At 48.4% G+C, this 15,953-nt stretch overlaps 1 protein-coding gene across 1 annotated transcript in view; it reads left to right on the top strand.

Moving 5' to 3' along the window:
- Positions 1-4,196: 4,196 nt before the first annotated feature.
- CHST7 (carbohydrate sulfotransferase 7) overlaps positions 4,197-15,953 on the top strand; it is a 29,897-nt gene continuing 18,140 nt past the window's right edge. The window contains exon 1 of the mRNA XM_035289163.2: positions 4,197-5,885. Coding sequence (XP_035145054.1) covers positions 4,394-5,854 — 1,461 coding nt within the window. The 5' untranslated portion in view covers positions 4,197-4,393 and the 3' untranslated portion in view covers positions 5,855-5,885. The remainder of the gene's footprint in view (positions 5,886-15,953) is intronic.

Genomic DNA, 15,953 nt, shown 5'->3' on the forward strand with positions numbered 1-15,953 from the left:
AATGGGAATTTAAAGAGAGAGAGGAAGAGAGACCAAACTGTTAATTTTCATATCAGTGGGAATAATCTGGTTGAGACTGTGTGGTTGAATAGGGAGGAGAAACGGTGATTGATAGGAGGGACAGGGCCTACTCTACTGTACTACTCTATCTTAAAAAAAAGATTGCACTCTTGATCTGAGGTCTTAGAATCAATGGGTTTTGGTTCACACAGTTGCCCTGAGATGTCTCCATCACTGTCACTGTGACCCTTCTGTTGCTTCCAAGCTGTGTCTGGGTCCCCGCAAGGTTTGGGACAGTGCCCCTGATCACCTCTGTCAAGCTGAACCACGTGGCCCCTCTCTTTGACTCCTGCTCTGCCCTGACACATTGCCAGGAAGAAGAGCTCAGGTGCTCTGGGCTGCAGGATCCATAGACTTCTCTCTCCCTTCGCCCACCCCTCCTAGCCTAGGGAAAATGCCTCAGTGAGGCTGGGGGCATGAGAGTGCTGCTGCTCCTTCCTCTGCTTCTCCAAAACATTTCGTCTAAGCCCTCACACCTTCTTTATATCAGCTAACTTTTGCTACATAACAAACCCCCAAAACTTACATCTATCATTTCTCACAATTTGGTGGATCAGCTCAGTTAGGGCTGGAAGGTATAGCATCTTTTTACTTGGAGTGTGGTCCTCAGATCAGGAGCATCAGAAGCACCCAGGAGCTTACTGGAAATGTAGTCTCAGTACCTGGTGCAGCGGTTCATGCCTGTAATCCCAGCAATTTGGGAGGCTGAGGCAAGAGGATCACTCGAGGCCAGGAGTCCAAGACCAGCCTGGGCAACATAGCAAGACACTACAATATGTTTTTTTTGTCAGGCTCTGTCTTACAGGCTGTCGCCGAGGCTCTGTTGCCCAGGCTGGAGTGTACTGGTGTGATCTCGGCTCACTGCAACCTTTGCCTCCTGGGTTCAAGTGATTCTTCTGCCTCAGCCTCCCGAGTAGCTAGGACTATAGGCACCCACAACCATGCCCAGCTAATTTTTGTATTTTTAGTAGACACGGGGTTTCACCATATTGGCCAGGCTGGTCTCGAACACCTGATCTAACGATCTGCCCACCTCAGCCTCCTAAAGTACTGGGATTACAGGCCTGAGCCACTACACCCGACCTAAAAAATTTTTTTTAATTACCAGGTATGAGGAGGATTGCTTGAGCCCAGGAAGTTGAAGCTGCAGTGAGCTATGATCACACCACTGCACTCCAACCTGGGTGACAGAGGGAGACCCTGTCTGTCAAAAAAAGAAAGAAGAAGAAGAAAGGGGGAGGGGGAGGGGGAGGGAGGAGGAGGAGGAAGAGAAGAAGGAGGAAGGGGAAAAGAAATGTAGTCTCTCTGGCCCCCCCAGGTGTGATGAATCATTTTCTGCATTTTTTTTTGAGATGGGGTCTCACTCAAGTTGGAGTGCAGTGGCGTGATCTGGGCTCACTACAACTTCCACCTCCTGGGCTCGAGCCATCCTCTGAACTCAGCCTTCCAAGTAGTTGGAACTACAGGTGCACACCACCATGCTCCATTAATTTCTTTTGTATTTTTGGTTGAGAGGGGGTTTCACCACGTTGCCCAGCCTGGTCTCGAACTCCTGGGCTTAGGATATCCATGCGCCTCAGCTGCCCAAAGTATTGGGATTAGGGGCATGAGCCACTCAGCCTGGCCCAGTTTCTGAATTTTGCTAAGAGCCTTTAAGAGTTAAAGTTTGAGAAGCACTGGTCGAGGATATCCTTTCTCACCTGTCTGGTGGTCAACAGGCTTGTTTGCGGGGAGGGAGTGCTCAGCTGGAAGGGCTTATTCTCTGAGCCATGTTGCTAACCTAGGCTTCTTCACGTGCAGATCTCAGGGTTCCAAAGAGCAGGATGATGAGGGCAATTCCCACAGCAGGAACGTTTTTCAAAAATCTGCTCTGTCATGTTTGCTACCGTTCCACCGGCCAATGCAAACCAGTGTCATCCCAGAGTCAGTATAGGCAAGTATTGCCCCAGGGCAAAACAGAGGAGGGGAATACTTTGTGGTTATTTAAAAAACCTATCACACTTTCCACTACCAGAGTGAGGCTTTTGGGGAAAAAAAAAAAAACCAAAACACCAGCAACTATTTGCATTCCACCCAGCCACACCTCTCCCCTCACACCAGCACAGAGCCACCTACTGCTTAAAAGATGAGAAGAGGCCGGGCATAGTAACTCAGGCCTGTAATCCCAGCACTTTGGAAGGCCAAGGAGGGAGGATCACTTGAGCCCAGAAGTTTGAGACCAGCCTGGGCAACGTAGGGAGAGCCCGGTTTCTAAAAACAAAACAAAACAAAATTAACTGGGTGTGGTGGCACATGCCTGTGGTCTCAGCTGCTTGGGAAGCTGAGGTAGGAGGATCACTTGGGCTTGAGAGGTTGAGGCTGCAGAGAGCAGTGATAGTACCACTGCTTTCCAATCTGGGTGACAGAGCCAGACCCTGTCTCAAAATAAAAATTTTTCAAAAAGCCAGAGAGGAGGGAAAAGTAAAAACAGAAGGGAAAGTTGTAGGTTAATATTGTGAAATCGTATCCTTGCTACGAAGGAGAAGATGTACACAGAGGGAAGTGGATAACTGAGTTTGGTAGTGGAAAAGTGAGACATTGTCTAACCATGGTTTCTTTATGAAGCGGGAGGTAAGGTCACGTGCTGAGAAGAGGTGGGTGGGGGAAGAGATGTATTAGAAGTCTGAGGAGACTAGAGAAGGTTTAAAGTCATCATAATGGAACTTGAGACTGGAAATTGACATGAAGAAGAAAAGATTTCAGCAACCATTTGAGGTTGACGATTATGAAGTTATCTTGATGCCAGTCTGTTCTGGGCCTCCCAAAGTGCTGGGATTACAGGCATGAGCCACTGTGCCTGGCTCATGCCTGTGGGGAAACATATTGCAATGGTGTTTGCTGGCACAGAGGAAGCCAAAAGCAGGGTTGGGGGATTTTACTAGATGAGTAATGAAAAGGCAGAGGGCATGGGAATTTAGCTTATTGGAGGGAGTGTTATTAAAATAATGGTATGGCATCTTTCCGCTGAATATGAAAAACTGAGAAGAAAGTGGGGGTGTTGGTCAGTGAGTTGGTGAATAGGGAAGATTTGAACAACTGGCTGGAAGAAGAGAGAATTGCGGAAAGAAAGAAAATGCTTGAGTCAGTGGTCTCACAGGTGGAGGAGCTTCCGTAATGAAAAAGCCCGGTGCAGATGTTCTCACTCTTCTAGCTGAACACCTTCCCCTGGTGGAGATGGGGAGATATGCTTTCTATGTTTTGTTAACTTTACAACACCTTCCCCAAGCAAGTGAAAGGAAGCTCTCACTTCCTTATTCATTAGCCTGATGAAATAGAGCAAAAATGATCTTTTTTGGTTCTCTTTTGAATTTTAGTAACTCTAAGGACTTCCTGTCCCTTTTTCATCTGTGCTTGGGTACACGTTCCTCCTTATGGGCCCTTTTAAACACCAAGCTCCTGAGAAAGTTTACCATTCTACCACTCTGATTCTGCAAATGTCTTTTGCTCTTGGGGGCAGGAATAGGCTGGGTTATACTGTGCTAACAACCCCTGAATCTCACAATTCTGGAGGTACATGGGTACTAAGAATTATTCACATTTTACAAATGACTAAACTGGACCCCAAAGTATTGGTAAAATGTGCAGGGCCCATCAGCTGGTGAAACCCTAAGGAACACAACACTTAGAATTTCACAAAGGCCAGACTTTATGAAATGCGCTGCCGGAATGCAGCAGCATCTCCAACCCCGCTGGACCACTCTGCCACGTGCAATCTTTTATCTTTTAGTCCGGAACTCAGTAACATCCATTCCAGGGCTGATGGGGGCGCTGAATGTAGACAGTGGCGAGTGGTTATCTGCTTAGGATAGCGATGGCTAGGCAGGAGACATAAAACAGAAGAGACAGTGGCCTTCTCCGGGTGGGGTCCATGGCTCTTTACTGGGTACATTACGTACACACAGGCCCTTGCCTTGCCTGAAGTCACTAATGAAGACTTCACTATGGAGAGTTTGGGGAAAGGTGGGGTCTGGCTCAGTGAGCCGGCGTCCCTTGCCCGGCTGCAGCCCCGCCCAGATCTGGCCCAGCCTTGGGCTAACCCAGGCGGGCAGAAAGGCGGGGCGGCAGCTGCAAAACCAACCAATAGGTGGCTCTCCGGCGGCTGAGGCAAGAGGGCTGGGGCGCAGTCAGTAGCACCGCCGCCTTCCAACTTTCCCCTTGTGGATGCGCGGCTCCGCGGCTCTGCTCCTCCCGGCGCAGAGAGGTCGGGAGAAGCCACAGGAGCGGACCCGGGACCGGATTTCTGAGGAAGGGGAGAGGACTGGCGCCCGACCCGCACTGGGGGGGTCGGTGAACGATGAAGGGCCGGCGGCGACGGCGCCGAGAGTACTGCAAGTTCGCGCTGCTGTTGGTGCTGTACACGCTGGTGCTGTTGCTCATCCCCTCCGTACTGGACGGCGGCCGCGACGGGGACAAGGGCGCCAGGCACTGCCCCGGCCTGCAGCGCAGCCTGGGAGTGTGGAGCCTGGAGGCGGCGGCGGCTGGCGAACGCGAGCAGGGAGCGGAGGCGCGGCCGGCCGCCGGAGAGGGCGCGGGCCAGTCCCCTCCGTCCCCAAGCAACCTCAGCGGCGCTGTCGGGGAGGTGGTGTCTCGCGAGAAGCAGCACATCTATGTGCATGCCACCTGGCGCACCGGCTCGTCCTTCCTGGGCGAACTCTTTAACCAGCACCCGGACGTTTTCTACTTGTACGAGCCCATGTGGCATCTATGGCAGGCGCTGTATCCGGGCGACGCCGAGAGCCTGCAGGGCGCTCTGCGCGACATGCTACGTTCGCTCTTCCGCTGCGACTTCTCCGTGCTGCGGCTGTATGCGCCGCCAGGGGACCCAGCTGCACGAGCCCCGGACACGGCCAATCTCACCACGGCCGCCCTCTTCCGCTGGCGGACCAACAAAGTCATCTGCTCGCCTCCGCTGTGTCCTGACGCGCCCCGTGCCCGAGCCGAGGTGGGCCTCGTCGAGGACACCGCCTGTGAGCGCAGCTGCCCACCCGTAGCGATACGCGCCCTGGAGGCCGAGTGCCGAAAGTACCCGGTGGTGGTCATCAAGGACGTGCGCCTGCTCGATCTGGGAGTGCTGGTGCCCCTGCTGCGTGACCCAGGCCTCAACCTGAAGGTGGTGCAGCTTTTCCGCGACCCGAGAGCGGTACACAACTCGCGCCTCAAGTCTAGGCAAGGACTGCTGCGCGAGAGCATCCAGGTGCTGCGCACCCGCCAGAGGGGCGACCGCTTCCACCGTGTGCTGTTGGCGCATGGTGTGGGTGCTCGCCCCGGGGGCCAGTCTCGCGCGCTGCCCTCTGCGCCGCGCGCCGATTTCTTCCTGACCGGTGCGCTCGAGGTCATCTGCGAGGCCTGGCTGCGCGACCTGCTTTTCGCGCGAGGTGCGCCCGCCTGGCTGCGGCGCCGCTATCTGAGGCTGCGCTACGAGGACCTGGTGCGGCAGCCACGCGCCCAGCTGCGGCGCCTGCTGCGCTTCGCCGGGCTGCGCGCGCTTGCCGCGCTCGAAGCCTTCGCGCTCAACATGACTCGAGGCGCGGCCTACGGCGCCGACCGGCCCTTCCACCTGTCGGCGCGCGACGCTCGAGAGGCAGTGCACGCCTGGCGCGAGCGCCTGAGCCGAGAGCAGGTGCGCCAGGTGGAGGCAGCCTGCGCTCCAGCCATGCGTCTCCTCGCCTACCCTCGCAGCGGAGAGGAGGGGGACGCGCAGCCACCCAGGGACGGGGAGACACTGCTGGAGATGGACACCGATGGCGCCACGTAGCCCCTCATCCCTGTCCCCGGCACGGATCCGGGTAAGGTGGCCCAGGGCAAGGACAGGACCAGGACGGTCTTCAAGGAGCCTGGAATGGTCTGGGGAGGGGAAGTGTAGAGGGGAGGGTACCATCCTGAATCCCATCCTGTCAGATCAGGTCCAAGAGGATGGGAAAGTCCTGCTCGTAGAATTTGGTAGATTCATCGGAATCTCGAGCTTAGCCACGGGCCTCCTCAGAGGGATATCCTGAGACGAGAAAGGATATTTCAGTGTGACTGAGGTGGAAGGCAGGTTTCCGCACCCCCATTCCCCTGTATGAAGTAGGAGGTATCAGAGGGCTGAGAAGAATAGAGAAGGTTTGAAGTAGTCATGAGCCACCAGTCTGGGAATTGACATGTGGAGTATAGGATTTCGGGAACCGTTGGAGTTTGATGATGATGGAGTTATCTTGATGCCAGTTTGTCCTGGGAGGAGACTTTGCAATGGTGTTTGCAGGCACAGAGAAAGCCAAAAGTGGAGAGTTTGGTGGAAAGGCTTTGATTACCTATCCTTAATCTTTCTGTTTCATGTTTCTTCTCTGTTTTATGCGCAGCCTCCAGGACTTTTCTCCTGAGTTTCCAAGCATGCAGGCAGTCAGGCGGCTCATGCAACACTTGTTGCATATTGTGTGTCTCAGGCGCTTGTGTAGTGAATAGACTTTGCTTTCCCCTGGCTCATGTGCGCCTGTCTCTCTGTCTCCGCTCTCCCTCCCACTCCTTCTGTCTTACATTTCCCCTCCCCCTCTCTTCCTCCGCCTCCCGCTTCCTCTCCTCCTCTCCCTTCCCCCTTCTCCCTGTAGCTGGCGTTTGCAGGATATTTGACCATATCCCATTCACATCAGGTCACAAAAGCTGCCTGGTCAGCTTCCTCTAGTGTTGACAAGACCTCAGGACTAGGCCCGGAGGCTTCAATTGGCACTAGCAGTTTGTGACTGCAGGAGGAGCTTTGTGACAAGACACTGCCCCCTCTTTTTCGCTTTTTCTCAGTAAAGTATATATCTGAAGATGCTAAAGTGGGGCTTAAATAGTCTCAAAATGTGTTCTGTGTGGGTCAGGGTATGGCCTGGGAGAAGGGTTTGTTCTGCACGATGCTGACCATAGGAGTCTTAACTAGTGACCTGGGGTGTGTTTCCCCAAACTTTGTGTGAGTTGGAAGGGTGCCGCCTTCTGCACTGTGCAGTCAGTCCAGAGGAGGAGGAGGAAAAGCAGTGCTGGGTGGGCGGAAGTGAGTTGTTTCCATTAATTATTTTATAGTGTAATTCAGCATTCCCCTGAGATGAAGCTCTGAGGACAAACATTGAAGATATTAATGAAGAGGGATTTTGTCGTTGTTACAGAGCTAGTGGTTCAGAGTGATTTCAGAAGCTGGCTAATTTTTCTCCCAGTAATCAAATGGTTTTCTTGGTCAGTTTCTGTAATTGCTAGGAAGTCTGTGTTCTTTCCTGATTTCCAGAGTGATGGAAGGTAAGGCACAGGGTGACTTGTCACATCTTAACAAAAACATCCTTTCATCTGCTGATCCTGTATTTACAGATGTAACCATAATTGTCCATAACCCTTCTTCACAGGCCTAAGGGAACTCCTCCCCTGGGCCAATGCTGTGCATTTTATGGATTTAAGACATGAGACTCCCCCAGAAACTTTTGCTTTTTTGTTTTTTTTTTAAATTTTTACTAACGTCTATTAAGTACTGGCTGGGGTGAGGCAATAAAGAAAATAGGAGGGTAGAAGACAGTCTTTTAAAACATTTTTTTATTTTTTAAATTATTTTTAAATTTTTAAATTATACTTTAAGTTCTGAGATGTATGTACAGAACATGCAGGTTTGTTACATAGGTATACACGTGCCATGGTGGTTTGCTGCACCCCATCCACACATCATCTACATTAGGTATTTCTCCTAATGCTATTCCTACCCTAGCCCCACACCCCCTGACAGGCCCTGGTGTGTGATGTGTCCATGTGTTCTCATTGTTCAACACCCACTTATGAGTGAGAACATGCAGTGTTTGGTTTTCTGTTCTGGTGTTAGCTTGCTGAGAATGATGGTTTCCAGCTTCATCCATGTTCCTGCAAAGGACATGAACTCATCCTTTTTTATGGCTGCATAGTATTCCATGGTGTATATGTGCCATGTTTTCTTTATCCAGTCTTCCATTGATGGGCATTTGGGTTGGTTCCAGGTCTTTGCTATTGTGAACAGTGCTGCAGTAAACATACATGTGCATGTGTCTTTATGTGGTAGAATGATTTATAATCCTTTGGCTGTATACACAGTAATGGGATTGCTGGGTCAAATGGTATTTCTAGTTCTAGATCCTCCAGGAATCGCCACACTGTCTTCCACAATGGTTGAATTAACTTACACTCCCACCAACAGTGTAAAAGTGTTCCTATTTCTCCACATCCTCTCCAACATCTGTTGGTTCCTGATTTTTTTTTTTTTTTTGAGATGGAGTTTCACTCTTGCTGGAGTGCAATGACACGATCTCGGCTCACCGCAACCTCCGTCTCCTGGGTTCAGTCAATTCTCCTGCCTCAGCCTCCTGAGTAGCTGGGATTACAGGCACGTACCACCGTGCCCAGCTAATTTTTTGTATTTTTAGTAGAGACGGGGTTTCACCATGTTGACCAGGATGGTCTCGATCTGTTGACTTCATGATCCACCCGCCTTGGCCTCCCAAAGTGCTGGGATTACAGGCTTGAGCCACCACGCCTGGCCCAGTTCCTGATTTTTTAATGATTGCCATTCTAACTGGTATGAGAGTGTATCCCATTTTTGATTTGCATTTCTCTAATGACCAGTGATTATGAGCTTTTTTCCTATGTTTGACGGCTGCATAAATGTCTTCTTTTGAGAAGTGTCTGTTCATATCATTTGCCCACTTTTTGATGGGGTTCTAGGAAGTTAGAGTCTGCGTAGGTGACAGTGACTGTGAGGGAAGACGCTGGTGCTGCTGTTTGGAAGGCCGATGGGGCTTTCCTTGTAGGGCTGCAGGTACATCTGGGAGCAAGCTTTAGGCTCTTCTAGACTTCAGTGACTGATCCTCCCTCCCACATTGGGCACTTACCACCAACCAGTGGATTGATTATAATGCTAGTATTATTGGTTCCTAGGAAGATAATGTTACTGCTGATCCACTAATGGGTTTTCCAAAAGTTTGTCACACTCTACTCTAGAAAAGGGAGGAGAAGAGATGGGGTTGGATCCTTAGCGAAGGGCTATGTGTCATGCACTGAGTTAGGCATTGTACATATATCATTATTTATACCAGTTTTCCAGATGAGTAATCTGAGACTCAGAGAAGTAATTTGCCCAATACCTGGCTGGCGAGGATAGAACAGTGTTTGGTGTTAGACTCCAGAGCTGGTAATCTGCTCTCTCTCTCTATCTTTTTTTTTTTTTTTTGAGATGGAGTCTCACTCTGTCACCCAGGCTGGAGTGCAGTGGCATGATCTCACTGCAACCTCTGCCTCCCAGGTTCAAGCGATTATCTTGCCTCAGCCTCCTGAGTAGCTGGGACTACAGGTGTGTGCCACCATGACCAGCTAATTTTTGTACTTTTTTTAGTAGAAGTGGGATTTCACCATATTGGACAGGCTGTTCTTGAACTCCTAACCTTCAGATCTGCCCACCTCGGCCTCCTAAAGTGCTGGGATTACAAGCATGAGCCACTGTGCCCAGCCATAATCTTCTCTTTTATACCTCACCTGGCCCCCCTTGGCATTCCCTGGCAGCACCCTGGTACTCCAGCCAGGTTAGAATGGAGTGAAAACATACTCAGCTTTATTACTAATATGTCCCAATCACTGAACAAATAAAATATCCCTGAGCTGCCGACAGTGCCTACATAGGAAAGCTGACGACTTTATAGCCATCCTCCCCACAGGGCATCTGAGCATGTCCTCGGCTCAACTGAGGAGAGTGGCCACACGTGAATTAACCAGAGTAACTTCTGGATAGTGCACACCTGATGGCCAGGATCTGGCAGTGAGGGAGTCAGTGAGCTTTTTTTCTGGTCTGCGTGGGGGCATAGCACCCTGAACCAAGTCACCAAGGACCCAGGCCCTTTCTGTCTTTTACATCTTCTTGGCTTTCATTCACCAGCTTCTCTTCCCACTGTCACAAGATGGCAGCCACAGCTCCAAGCATCACATCTTCAAACAATGACACAGGGTTATTAAAATACAGAAAGGAAGGAAGCTATCTAGCCAGTAAGGGGTGGAGGGGTTTTCCCTCCTGCCATGCTCTTTTTTCTTTTTCTTTTTTGAGAGGAAGCTGTCACTCTGTCACCCAGGCTGGAGTAGTGGTATGATATTGGTTCACTGCAACCTCCTCCTCCCGGGCTCAAATGATCCTCCCACCTCAGCCTCCGGAGCAGTTGGGCTCACAGGTGTGCACCACCGCACCCACTCTGCACCCGGGCTGGAGTGCAGTGGTATGGCTCACTGCAGCCTCAACGTCCCAGGATTAGGTGATCCTTCCACCTCAGTCTCCCAAGTAGCTGGGACTACAGGTGCACACCACCACTTCATCTCATTAAATTTTTTTTTTTTTGCAGATATTGGGGATGGGGTGGGGAATGGCGGCGTGGGGGTCTCACTGTGTTGCCCAGGCTAGTCTCAAATGCCTGAGCTCAAGCTGTCTGCCCACTTGGCCTCCCAGAGTGCTGGGATTATAGATGTGAATTACTGCACCCAGCCTTAATCTGATTATAAAACCTTTCCCAGAACCTCCTCTACCAGCCAACTTCCCTTTAAGTCTCATTGACTAAAACTGGGTTACACAGCCTGCCCTAGCCCAATCATTGGTGAAAGGGAACGGGAGCATTGTGATTGGCCAGATGGGACCAGAAGGCTGCCACTGGAACAAGATCGGGATGGGGAATAAAGGGCTGTTGATGAGCACTGAACTGCCTGCTGCAGTAATTTATGTGAAAGAACTTGGAGCTGTGAAATGCCAAGCAGATGCAGTGTGTTATTATGGAAAGGGGAAAAATGTCCTATTATACACGGGTCTATTTATCACCCTCTCACATGCCTTTAAATGCTTTGTTGTCTGCTCATTATCTAATAATCCATCATTGTACACTATCCACCAGTGTTCTGAACAGACTGATGTGCTAGCCTGTCCTTTTCAGTATGTGTTGTTCCTTCAATGTCTGCCCTTGGTAGGCCCCAAGATTTCATCCCAGTAGGCATTTAAGGTACCTTGATCTTTGCTCTTGGCATGATATATATGCATCCTTTGAAAGAAATTAGGGAAGAAGGCAAACACCCTGTAATTTAAACCGTAACAATCAGGAAGCTTTCTTTTTTTTTTTTTTTTGAGGCGGTTTCGCTTTTGTTACCCAGGCTGGAGTGCAATGGCGTGATCTCGGCTCACTGCAACCTCCGCCTCCTGGGTTCAAGCAATTCTCCTGCCTCAGCCTCCTGAGTAGCTGGGACTACAGGCGCGCGCCACCATGCCCAGCTAATTTTTGTATTTTTAGTAGAGACGGGGTTTCACGTTGTTGACCAGGATGGTCTCGATCTCTTGACCTCGTGATCCACCTGCCTCGGCCTTCCAAAATGCTGGGATTATAGGTGTGAGCCACCGCATCCGGCCTGGAAGCTTTCTTTCTAAGGAAATCATCTAAACAGAAGAATCAGCCACCACCAAATCATTTTGAAAGTCATTCCATTTTAATCAGGAAACTGGGCCCCAGACATTTTATGTAGGCTTTTGTCACTGAGGCTGGATACAGTAGCTCATACCTGTAATCCCAGCACTTTGGGAGGCTGAGGCAGGAAGATTGCTTGAGGCCAGGAGTTCAAGACCAGCTTGGGCAACATGGCAACCGCCCCCCACCCCCCCAATCTCTACAATTTTTTAAAAACTGGCTGGGAGTACTGGCTCACATCTGTAGTTCTAGCTACTTGTGAGGGTAAGGTGGGAGGATTGCTTAAGCCCAAGAAGTCGAGGCTGCAATGAGCCATGATCACACCACTGCACTCTAGCTTGGATGACAGAGTGAGATCCTTATCTCAAAAGATAAATAAATATCACTGAAAAGTGAAGCAGTTGCTTACACACAGACTGCTAAAGAATGGACTTTTTTCATTTTGAGATAAAGTCTCGCTCTGTCTCCAGATTGGAGTGCAGTGGCACGATCTCAGCTCACTGTAACCTCCACCTCCCAGGTTCAAGCGATTCTTCTGCCTCAGCCTCCTGAGTAGCTGGGACTACAGGCGCACGTCACCACGCTCAGCTAACTTTTTTGTATTTTTAGTTGAGACCGGGTTTCACCAATTTGGTCAGGATGGTCTCGATCTCTTGACCTCGTTATCCATCCGCCTCAGCCTCCCAAAGTGCTGGGATTACAGGAATGAGCCTCCACGCCCAGTAGTATAGAAGATAGAAGGACAGAAGTTTATAAAATACCTGCCAGTCTCACTTCCTAGAAGCAGCCACAACATTTCTTGTGGTATATGTCTAGAAATGTTTTATGCAAATTCCAGCAGAGAAATATAGCCTTTTTATACACAAATGGGATTGAACTATATTTATTGTTCTGTACTTTTTTCACTTAGTGCTTTGAAAATCTTCCTGTTTCATCTTCTTTTTAATAGCTATATTGTATTTCATGATAGGAATGTATTATAGCATATTATAACAGTTCCCAGTTCCATACTGTAGGCCATTTAGTTGTTATAGTTTTTTGCTCTATTTCATTGCATTTCTAATAGGGTGCTTATATTTGCATACATGTGAGTATATCTGTCAGAAAAATTCCTATAGCAGAGTGACCTTATGTAGCAAAAGGTATATGCTTTGTACATTTTGAGAGGTAAAGTTCTTCCAAGTCAGCTAGCTAGCATTCATTCCCACCAGCAGTTCCTTGGAGCATCTGTTTCGCAGACTTTCAACAAAATGGATTCGATTTAATTTTTTTATCTTGGCCAGTATGACGGGTGGAAAATTCTTGCTGCTGGTATCCTGGCTGTCTGACCCTACAGTTCATCTCTAATGATGAATGATGGCCTCATACTTTGGGTTGTAGTCAATAGAACTCAAAGATGAAATCAACTTTCCACATGTATTTGGAAAGTGTTATTTTTGTGATTATTTTGAAGAAGTGGATATATTTTGATATAAAAATTATCCCTTTAGAAAACTACACTTCCACAGGACATCAGGTTTTAGCAAGGTTCTTCTTCAGGTGGCTTTCTGGTACTGTTGCGGTGGATTGTACCTATTCACTTGAACAATTTTGGAGACCCTATCACTGGGGAAATTAGGCTGATTTGAAATAAGGTTTAACCCATCATACATGCTCCTGAGAGCCCTCTTTGTGGTCTCAGCAGGGGAAAGGCAGAAGTGCCCATATGCAGTTTTTGAGGCAGTATTCAGATGGTTTTCTAAGAGGTTTTTTTTTTGTCTTGGCAGAGATTTTCTTCCCATGAATACAAATGTAATATAAATAGTTGGGAGTGATGCTTTTGAAAAACATTTACAAACAGCTGGTTTAACATTCTTCAGCATGCTTTGTCTCAGCCTGCCCTTGGCATGAACAGGCCAGAAAAGAATGAAATGAAAAAAGCTAAACTGGCCTCGCTTTTTTGTATCTTGACGTTCCAGTTGAACAAGGTGACTAATAAATGAACCCCTCTCTTTGTGAGGTCTCCTGGCTCTTCAGCCTCCTGCTTCGTTGTGGAAATAAAAGGAACTTGCTCTATTGAAAGAGACATTTCTGCTGAGGTGCAGTATAAAATAAGAATAGTAGGGACTAAGAAACAGCTCTGGCTCAAATTCAAGTACACAGGCCAGTGGGAACTGTTTGGGAATTGAACAGAAAGCAGTTTTAATTGGAGAAAAGTTGCGGAGCTCAGTGATGTCTCTATAATTGGAGCTTTGCTTTGCTCCTTCAGCTTTGCTCCCCAACCCCTTGGTACTCTGGCACCAAGCCAGTGGCCAGGTCTGACATTTTCTGCAGCTGACCTTGTTCATAATTAAGACCACCCTGCTGGATGCTGAGAATAAGTTAGAGCATCAGCTAATGTTGAATATTTTTGAAAACTTTTTTTGTGGATACATATTTATACATGTTTATGGAGTATATGTGGTTTTTTGTTACATGCACAGTATATAATGACCAAGTCAGGGTATTTGGGGTGTCCATCACCTCGAGTGTTTATCATTCTTATGTGTTGGGAAGATTTCAAGTCCTCTCTCCTGGCTATTTTGAAATATACCATATATTGTTGTTAACTGTAGTCACCTACTCTGCTACTGAACTTAGAACTTACTCATCTAACTGTATGTTCATATGCATTGAACCAATCTGTCTCCATGTCAACCCCCACATCCTTTCCAGCTTCTGGTGACCACCGTTCTACTCTCTACCTCCATGGGATCAACTTTTTTAGCTCACATCTGAGTGAGAACATGCAATATTTGTCTTTCTGTGCCTGGCTTATTTCACTTAATGTAACAACTTCCAATTCTTCTGACGGTGAATATTTTTAAATTCGGAGATTAAGAGGCTGTGAAAGAGGGCTACCACGTTTGATTTCAATGATGATTATATTCTGTGCCAGCAGATTCCCCTCCCTTGAAATGGACGGGAGCAGGCAGAACTTTGCTATAGAGTCACATTTTGAAAATAGCCACTGAGGTAGACATGTTTTGCTTACGGAATTGAAGCCCTTTCTGGAGTGTTAAACGGTGCCCTGGCCAGGCACGGTGGCTCATGCCTATAATCCCAGCACTCTGGGAGGCTGAGGCGGGCAGATCACCTGAGGTGGGGAGTTTGATACCAGCCTGACCAACATGGAGAAACCCCCACCTCTACTAAAAATACAAAATTAGTCAGGCATGGTGGCGCATGCCTGTAATCCCAGCTACTTGGGAGGCTGATGCAGAATTGCTTGAACACAGGAGGGAGAGGTTGCAGTGAGCCAAGATCGCTCCATTGTACTCCAGCCTGGGCAACAAGAGCAAAACTCCATCTCAAAAAAAAAAAAAAGTTTTTCTGAATATTCAGGGTACTCTCTGAGCCAGCAGGACAGTAAGAAGCCTCAAGTCTAGCCTGAAATCCAAAGGCCTAGAGCGGGTGTTTGTTTGCAGATTAATACCATTGGGTCATAGTATCCAGCAGGTTGGAGACAGGGAAGCCAACCTAAATGAAGGTCTGAAGTGTGTAATTCTGCCCTGAAATAGAACATCACAGAAAGCTTTGTAAGGCATGGGGAGTGGAGCCATGATCAAGACTGTGTGTTCTTCAATAAAGATGATGAAGTAGGCTGGGTGCGGTAGTTCATGCCTGTAATCGCAGCACTTTGGGAGGCTGAGGCAGGTGGATTACCTGAGGTCAGGAGTTTGAGACCAGCCTGACCAACATGGAAAAACCCTGTCTCTACTAAAAATACAAAATTATCCAGGCATGGTGGCGCATGCCTGTAATTCCAGCTACTCGGGAAGCTGAGTCAGGAGAATCGCTTGAACTCGTGAGGCAGAGGTTGCGGTGAGCCGAGATCATGCCATTGCAACAAGAGTGAAGCTCCGTCTCGGGGGAAAAAGAAAGGATGATGAAGTGAGGAAAGTTATGAGCAGCTCCAGGAGGGAACTCAGAGGTGAATTGAAGAAGTTATTCCATCCAGGCAGATAAGGTAGACATTAGGAAAAATTGTACCAGAGCTTTGAGGTCACTTTTCCCATGACTGAGACCAAACTTTCTCAGAAAGTACTCTTTACTACCTCAGAGAAAATATAGGAACAGTAAGCCAAAAATGCTAAAATCAACAAAGTAGTTAAAAATAGGACCAACTGGTGACCAGCCAAGAACTGGCATATGTTAAATATACAGATTTTAGAAGTAAGAGAAGTAGATCTGTCTTTTCCTGTAATAAAGAATATCACTAACACAGATGTAATGAAGGAAAGCAACACATTTTTCAGGCTCTGCAAACAACAACAAAAAAATTCTTCTTTGTTGTCTTTCTGCACCCTCCCACTTTCTTTTTCTTTTTTGAGACAGAGTCTTACTCTGTCACCCAGGCTGGAGTGCAGTGGCCCGATCTGGGCTCAC

Source organism: Callithrix jacchus, chromosome X (genome assembly GCF_049354715.1).
Source record: "Callithrix jacchus isolate 240 chromosome X, calJac240_pri, whole genome shotgun sequence".
Taxonomy (NCBI): domain Eukaryota; kingdom Metazoa; phylum Chordata; class Mammalia; order Primates; family Cebidae; genus Callithrix; species Callithrix jacchus.